This window comes from Spinacia oleracea, chromosome 6 (assembly GCF_020520425.1).
Source record: "Spinacia oleracea cultivar Varoflay chromosome 6, BTI_SOV_V1, whole genome shotgun sequence".
In the NCBI taxonomy this organism is placed as follows: domain Eukaryota; kingdom Viridiplantae; phylum Streptophyta; class Magnoliopsida; order Caryophyllales; family Amaranthaceae; genus Spinacia; species Spinacia oleracea.
In genome coordinates this window covers 49,305,257-49,314,151 of record NC_079492.1, presented here as the reverse complement: position 1 = coordinate 49,314,151, position 8,895 = coordinate 49,305,257, and the positions used below count along the sequence as shown (strand labels likewise).

At 33.2% G+C, this 8,895-nt stretch overlaps 1 protein-coding gene across 2 annotated transcripts; it reads left to right on the top strand.

The window, feature by feature from the left end:
- The first annotated feature begins 778 nt into the window (after positions 1-778).
- On the top strand, positions 779-7,388 carry LOC110787154 (serine carboxypeptidase-like 31). Of its 2 annotated transcripts, XM_021991727.2 has the most exons (10): positions 779-1,114; positions 3,946-4,053; positions 4,192-4,287; positions 4,373-4,465; positions 5,649-5,731; positions 5,912-6,199; positions 6,360-6,490; positions 6,595-6,690; positions 6,806-6,911; positions 7,019-7,388. In XM_021991727.2, exons 1-10 carry the CDS (start codon positions 814-816, stop codon positions 7,163-7,165), a joined length of 1,449 nt encoding a protein of 482 aa, XP_021847419.1. In that variant the 5' UTR covers positions 779-813; the 3' UTR covers positions 7,166-7,388. The 2 variants fall into 2 exon arrangements, with proteins under 2 accessions (XP_021847419.1, XP_021847427.1); XM_021991735.2 differs by lacking the exon at positions 4,192-4,287.
- The last annotated feature ends 1,507 nt before the right edge of the window (positions 7,389-8,895 follow it).

Below are 8,895 nucleotides of genomic sequence, written 5' to 3'. Positions count from 1 at the left end.
GTTTTTAAAAATAAAGATATTAATTTCCTCTTCTTGAATATTAATTAAAAAACTCTTTGCATATTCATAACCTCCCTTCATCATCTTCAACTTTTAATCAACATTTTTGTTACTCTTAAAGATTCTTTTTAAAGAGAAGATAGAACGGACATTTTATTAATTATTTTTACATTTTCATATAAGTGTTGAATGAATTGATTTTCGAATACCAAATCCATATGAACATAATGGTAAAAAATACGTAACTCGTGCGTCGCACGAGATAAAAACTAGTTATTATATAAAAAAAAAAATCAACTTTCTTAATTTTTATGCCGGCCACCATATACATCCTAATAAAATACGATGGGAGTATTAATTTTAGGATGTAGCCCTTTGAGTTTATCATTCTCAGCCTGTGAATTGTAGTTGATCTTTGGTTAGTTTATCACACCAATTGCTATTTATAAGCTTCCACAATATGATTACTTTTTTACCCCGGGTTTGCCTTTATCACTTTATTTTTCTCCAATAAATACACAAGTAAATACCTTGAAAATAATTATGGAGTGGCAAATAGAACATACTTTCAATATTTTTTATTTTTATTCTTTTTTAAATGGAACATCCACTTACCGAACCTATAAACCTACATATCTGATATCTAAGCAAGGGCCCATTGATATAATAATCCATGTCAGAAATTCACCAACCCAATAAAAACTAAATGGCCCACATTTTAATTTTCGTTTAGTGCAAATGTGCAATTATAAATAGCCCAAGTTGGTTCCTCTTTCATATCCTCACATTTTTCTTCAAACAATATTCTTACAAATGGATTTTACAAAGACACCATTTTATGTGTTTGTTATTATTATTGTGTTACTATTATATATAGAGCCTATAGATAGTTCTAGGCTCAAAATAAAGCCTTCTTACATTGACAACAATGAGGAAAACCCCTCGGAAAACAACCATCTTGTGACTAATCTCCCCGGCCAACCGGACGTCAATTTCCGACACTATGCCGGTTATGTAACGGTGTACCAAAAAAACCAAAGGGCGTTGTTTTATTGGTTCTACGAGGCTTCTTCTCTACCCGATGAGAAGCCGTTAGTTTTATGGCTTAATGGAGGTAAGCATACGCCACAATAACTCGTTTCATATTATTCTCATTTTGTATATTTTTGTTTTTTGATGAATATTTTTACAGCGCGTCTCCTGTGAGACCAGTCACACCATCAACTTGATGGTGTGACGAGCGCGAAACCAATAGCGTACCTCCCCTAAAACTATAAAAAAAAGTAACAGATCTAAACTATAGAAGTAACATACCTAAACTAAAAAAGTACCTCCTCTAAATTTATATAAAAAAAAGTAACATGTCTAAACTATAGAAGTAACATACCTAAACTAAAAATGTACCTCTCCTAAAACTATTTCGTATAAGAAAAAGTAACATGTCTAAACTATAGAAGTAACATACCTAAACTAAAAAAGTACCTCATCTAAAATTATAAAAAAAAAGTAACATGTCTAAACTATAGAAATAACATACCTAAACTAAAAAAAATACCTCTTCTAAAATTATTAAAAAAAAAAGTAACATGTCTAAACTATAGAAGTAACATACTTAAACTAAGAAGGTATCTCCCCTAAAACTACTCCGTATAGAAAAAGTAACATGTATAAACTATAGAAGTAACATACCTAAACTAAAAAAAAGTACTTCCTCTAAAATTATAAAAAAAAGTAACATGTCTAAACTATAGAAGTAACATACCTAAACTAAGAAGGTATCTCTCCTAAAACTACTCCGTATAAAAAAAGTAACATGTATTAACTATAGAAGTAACATACCTAAACTAAAAAAAGTACCTCCTCTAAAATTATATATAAAAAAAAGTAACATGTCTAAACTATAGAAATAACATACCTAAATTCGCAAGTGTGAACTGGTCTCACCATCAGTTGATGGCGAGGACAGTCTCATATAAGAATTTGGGATATTTTTATTGACGTAATTAACATAACTAATTCGAACAGAGAAAGTACTATATACATTTATAGCCTATACTTCCTACACTCTCAACATTAATAATTAAGTGTACGGGTACAATTATATGTAATTTGCTCATATAAGTAATGTATTACAAAATGTACCACACATTAATTATATATGATGGACATTGCATTAAAATTCCAAGCCACTTTATCTAATTAAAGACTGAAAATTGATAATAACACATACGGTATATTTATGATTATTTTTATTTTTTTGCGCTAAAGAGTACGTATTGACAGATTTTAAACAATTTAGTTAGGAAGAGAAATAGATTAATAGACAATTGTGCTTAAATTTATTCTGGGTGTGGGTGGGGTGGGGAGTACGTGGAGGATTTGGGGTTGAGGGCTAGATCTAAAGTTTCACTGTAAAGCTTTATGTTTGGGAAGGGCTTGACCTATGCATGTCATATACGAAGTAGAACATCCACCGCTGCTACTCATTCGGAAAGACAACATAAATATAAAAGTGAAAGGAGGTGTTAAACTCTTGACCTACGTATGTAGTAGAGCTGTTAAAAATTGACCCGACTTAAAATTGAATTAACACGATTCGACACTATTTCAACACCCGACCTGATGTGAATCGAAAACTGTTTGTAACTCGATGAAGCATGTTTTGGCTCGACATGTGACAACCCGATACATGATTTTACCCGATAGTTGACAATCCGATCTGCCATTGATCTGACCAAATAGTAACTTCAACTATAAGTCTATATTATTAATTTTAATTACTTGATCTGGAAAAATGGAATCCTGTTAGCTTAACGTTATTATTTAAATAAGCAAAATTAAGCTAAAATATAACTTGTTTTGTTTCTACAATAAGTTAAAATGTTTCACCTATATTACTATATAAATAAGCGAGTTTCGATCATAACAAAATTTTAGTTATTTGGAGTTTTACGATTTAACATTTTGAGATGACCAAATCGATTATTGACTCGTAATTAACTTTATATACGTATAATGTATTTCCTTGACAAGAACGCACGATGACTTGGTCTAGATACATCTCAATTTAAAATAAATTAATAATCAGTTTTTAAATATAATAAAAAATAGTTATAGGTTAAAAACTTGGTAATTACTGGACTCGATCTTAACCCGTGTCCGAGAGTGAACCCGAACTGAAAATTTTCCGATCCGTACTTGCCCTGAATCCGAGATTAACTGCTACAAACTCGATTCAAACCCGGCTATATACACTACAAGAAATTGTACTATTAACGACGGGAAATCCCGTCGCGAAAGGCAAATAATCGTTCATTAACGACTGGATTTCATGTCGCGAACCCGTCATAAAGGGGGCCGTCGTTAATAGAAATCCCGTCGTAAATCCGTCGTAAACCCGTCGTAAAAGACATTTGCGACGGTTATTCCCGTCATTGTTTGGTTGTTAGCCCCGTCGCAAAAGGCTTTTGCGACGCGATTTTTGACCTCTCGTAATTAGGTTGTCGTTAAAGATACAAATTCTTGTAGTGATAAGACCCGAACCCGACTTGTACCCGAAATGAGAAAAAAACCGACCTGAAACCAACGCGACGTAAACCCGAGTGATAAAGTGGCCTGATACGATCCCACCTGTTCATGACCCGAAACCCAAAATGAACCGACCCGAACCCGATCCGATGAAATATGGCCAAAAAAATCCTTGGTACATACTCCGCATATATGATTAGCGGATAGGAAGAAACAAATATTCTATGGACCTTAACAAACGACACATTACAAAAGGCCAAGCATATATTCCAACTAAAAGTAAAAATACATTTTTTGTTGTTTAGCTCACAAACCCATTAACTTTTAAGTATATGTTTAATAACAATATTAATTTGATATTATTCTTGTCACATTTTTGTTTTATACTCTCATATATATAATAAATTTTGGTCTCAGGTCCAGGGTGTTCTTCTGTTGGTTATGGAGCAACACAAGAAATTGGCCCTTTCTTAGTGCACACTAATGGTGGTGGCCTTAAATTCAACCCTTTTTCTTGGAATAAAGGTCATTGCTTTATTGCTTAGAATTAAAATCAATGAATATTTTTTGTGTGCTTATTTATATAAAAAAATTAATTTAATATTCAAGCTAGAATATATTATATCTTAATTAACTTTGTATTACATGCACACCATCATGTAGAAGCAAACATGTTGTTCCTAGAATCTCCTGTTGGAGTTGGCTTCTCCTATACGCACACTAGTACCGATTTTGATAATCTTGGGGATGAATTTACTGGTATATATGAATATCTCTTATCTGATATGATCATTGTTAACTCTCAGATTTTATATTAGACTCTGATTAATCCTTGCTTGTTCAGCTAATGATGCTTATGAATTTATTCAAAAGTGGTTCCTCAAGTTTCCAACATATAGAAACCGTACGTTTTACATTGCGGGGGAGAGCTACGCAGGTACGTACGTACTCATGCTTTCTTGTCTCATTATGAGTATATCACCGGCCTTGAAATCCATGATTATGAAATTGTACATCAATATAGAGCTGATAAATCTCACACAATATATACAATAACACGATAAGAACCGGACACGATACAATAACACGATAAGAACTAGACACGTTTAATTAATGGATTATTCTTGCGTGGACCTGGTCCACAATAATATTAGTGTGGACCCAAAATTAATAGTTTTGTCTAACACCCTTTTTACACTCATAGTGACCTTTATTGTTCATATAGTAACTATAATAAATTAAACACCAAATATTTTAGACATAGTAACCCTATGTTTTTAAAAGAGAATTGTGACTTAAAATCACATAATTCAAGCACAACATGTATCAACGACAATAATTTGACATTTTTTTTCATAATAATCCTAATAAATTGCCAAAATGAATTAGGAACAAGTTGTTAACTTTATTTTAAGGCATGGTCCACCATAAATTTAGTGTGGACCAAGTCCATTTAAGAATAATCCTTAATTAATTTAACGGGTCAACAAAACACACTACAAAACTCTGTATCTTTTATGACAACCTAATAACGACGGGTAAAAATTCCGTCGCAAAAAGGGTTTTTGCGACTGGGATAACAACCCAACAAAGACGGGAACAACCGTCGCAAATGTCTTTTACGACGGGTTAACGACGGCCCCTTTTCATGACGGGTTCGCGACGGAAATCCCGTCGTTAATCAACAATTATTGGCCTTTAGCGACGGGATTTCCCGTCGTTAATAGTACACTTTCTTGTAGTGACAAGGAACATTTATGAAACGGGTCGGGTCATTTTTTTGGTTTCCCAACCCGTTTATATTCGACATGAACAACTGAACATGTTACACGACTCAACACGACATATTTGCCAGCTCTACTTTAAAGCTCAAAAAATTATGACATACTATCCTAGTCATTTCTTATGGTATCTTTTAATAAGGAGAATCTAGGAGCAGATATTTGTTATCTGTGTTTAGCTTGCTTAATTAAGGGTGATATCATAAAGAAGTCGATCGAGCATAGGGTTTTACGAATTGTTTTGTGAAAATATTATTTGATGACCGAGCATTGTGCACATGTATATCCATGATATAATTTGCTATTGCATGTACGTATTACCCTTGTTTGAATGGGCAGGGAAATACGTTCCAGAATTGGCCGAGCTCATCCATGACAGAAACAACGGCTCTTCTCTTTACGTTGACCTAAAGGGCATCTTGGTATATATATTAACTATACTTATTGTGCTACCTAGTACCTAGTAGACTACTTTTGTTTTAAGACAAATTAAAAAAAATGTGACATGTGACAATTAAATCTGGACGGAGATTGTTAATACGAAGTACTTAATAACTAGTAACGGAATATGTGAAGTACATGTTCGTACTGTATATGTGCAGATGGGTAATCCTGAGACATCAGACCCTGATGACTGGAGAGGGTTGGTGGACTATGCATGGAGTCACGCCGTTGTGTCCGATGAAACACACAAAATCATACGAGATAGTTGTGATTTCAACAGCGATAACACTTGGAACAACCCTGATTGTAGCCAAGCTGTGGACGAGGTCTTAAAACAGTACAAGGAGATTGATATTTACAGCTTGTACACTGCTGTTTGTATCGCCAATTCTACCAAAAATGGTTCAGGATCAATGGAAGTCATGTTCAAATCTACCTCCAAAATGGTGAGATTAAATACAACGAAAATGATAAAGGTCGCAACATGCGATATTTAAGACGTGTCACAATGATGACATGACATGCTTATGTGTTATGATTTAAATTGGAAACTAAAATATTTAACTATTACCCATGCCATATTCCCCTTTGTTGGTGCAAAAACAGATGCCAAGAATCATGGGTGGCTATGACCCATGCTTGGATGATTATGCAAGAAGTTACTACAATAGACCAGATGTTCAAAAGGCTCTTCATGTTAGTGATGGTGTTCTGCTAAGGAATTGGAGCATATGCAAGTAATTATGAAAACCTAATCTTATATAATTAAATACTCCAATTATTTATTAGTGATTTTTTTAATATGTTAACTTAATTTGTTTATGATGTTTAATTGGTGCAGCTTAACAATATTTAGTAACTGGGCAGATTCAAAGCCATCAGTACTTCCTATTTACAAGAAGTTAATTTCTGCTGGTCTTAGAATATGGGTCTACAGGTAAATTCATCATTCATGTTCTGTTTTAATCCATCATTCATGTTCTGTTTTAATCCATATTACTTGTGAACTTATTGTTAGATTAAGTTTGCTCTTTTTTTTGGGGTTTCTTCAGTGGAGATACAGATGGAAGAGTTCCTGTGTTGTCTACAAGATATAGCTTAAATGCTCTTGGATTACCAATTATTAAACCTTGGAGGCCATGGTACCATGAAAAGCAGGTACTGTACTCTCTCCGTCTTTCTTTGTTTTTAAACTTCTGGTAAATCTGCAAAGAAACACTAATATTGTATACAAATTGTTGATTAATTTGGTTGTTAATTTACAGGTGAGTGGTTGGTATCAAGAATATAAGGGTGTTACATTTGCAACATTCAGAGGAGCAGGCCATGCTGTGCCTATATTCAAACCGAGCAGTTCGCTCGCGTTGTTTACGTATTTTCTTCAAGCACAATCCCTTCCTTCTGCCCGTTAAACTTCATCGTACAATGTACATGCCAATAACAAAATCAATGCTGCTATAAAATATAAATAAAGCTTAATAAGGCAATTTTGTAACAAAAGTTTTGCAGTCTGATATTGCCAAACAGGCCTCTGATCCAACTAGTTACTTTGTAATTGTAACCCTATAATTATATAAATTAAGGTGGGAGTTGTCTGAAATATGATAAGTTAATTAACTAATCTTTTTCCCTGTATAGTTGATTCGTTAATCATGTGCAACAGCAGAGCATGCATTAGACTCAACAAGACTTGAACCGGATGACTCGAACTATCCATTATTGGTTTTGTTACGTGACACATATAAGGTCATCACGTAAGTACGTACATTTATAGCAAACTGTAGTAAGGTCTTATTATCTACCCGACTAATTACATCTTACATCATCTGAATTCAACTTATATGAATTTATTGGAACTTGGCCGGTTTGATTGACCGGGTAAGAACTGATCAAACCTGATTGACTTGCATCATAGGATCTAATCGGACGTGATGCAAGAGTGTAAACTTGAAATAATAAACTTATAGACCTGATTGAAACTTATTAATGACCTGATAAGACCTGATTGCAATTCATCTGAACTTATTAAACCTAAAACTCAATTTTCTACGTGAAGGGAACTGAAGACATATGAGGAGCATAGTTGAGTTCAAGTGAGGAACATGGATGTGTTCCTACTTGAATATGCGTGTGTTCCTGCTCCTCACCTCACTGGCTCACTGGAATAAAGACCTCACATGTATCCTACTAGGATCATATGAGCTCATAGTGTCAAAATGTCACTAACATTAATTGCAGCTACCTCTTTGTTTGCGAGTAGTTAGTTTTGTATGTTTCGGTACAAATTTATTTTCTTGCTTTAATGTTCCTTTCTCATTGGTCGTAGCTTTATATATATATATATATATATATATATATATATATATATATATATATATATATATATATATATAGTCTTGGAGCCATTAGGACAAATCAAAGTGATAGAATTGTAAAGTTAGAAATCAAAGAGGTACATCTTCAACTACCGATTCAGGAAATCTAGATTTTAAACCCAACTAAACATACTTTCTAAAATTGATTAAACAGGAACTTAAAAGTATAAACTTTCTTCAAGAAAGCAACCTAGGTTAGAATTTTTGTTATCAAAACAGAAGGGCGTTTCATACGTGGGAAAAGAGCATGATCCAGAATTCATGATTATCCATTCAGTAGTCACGTAATGTATGCGAATCAAGTTTCAAATTAAGAATATAATATTATCATTATGCTATGTTAAGGTTTACTTATCGGCCTTAGCTTCTAATTAAGTTAATTACAGAGTTAATTATGTTTAATTATAACTATTACGTAGCTTATAATTATACTTCGCATTTGTTTATATTAATTGGAAAATAAAAAAATGCTTGATCGTTTTGTGTTACTATATTAATCTTTTGTATGAAGAACTTATTTCAAGTCTCTGGCTACACTTTGCATGGGCTTATCAGCCCAAAAACTTAAGTATGTTGGCAAGTGGCAATAAATAAAGAGGATAATTTGTGGGCTTACATATAAAGCCCCAAACAAAATTTACTCCTTTTTCAAAAGAATCAAAACCAATTTACATCTATATTGCCAGAATGAAATAAATCCATTTACTAATTTATAATATCCTTATGGATTACTCCGTATAAATTAGTAACGGGATTTATTTCACGGA

What these genes read in the sequence shown, in the direction of transcription:
- LOC110787154 (XM_021991727.2), top strand. Translation starts at nt 814, where the DNA reads ATGGATTTTACAAAGACACCATTTTATGTGTTTGTTATTATTATTGTG. An exon ending in TTGACCTAAAGGGCATCTTG is followed by an intron (nt 5,732 to 5,911) that starts GTATATATATTA and finishes GTATATGTGCAG; the next exon opens with ATGGGTAATCCTGAGACATC. An exon ending in TCAAATCTACCTCCAAAATG is followed by an intron (nt 6,200 to 6,359) that starts GTGAGATTAAAT and finishes GTGCAAAAACAG; the next exon opens with ATGCCAAGAATCATGGGTGG.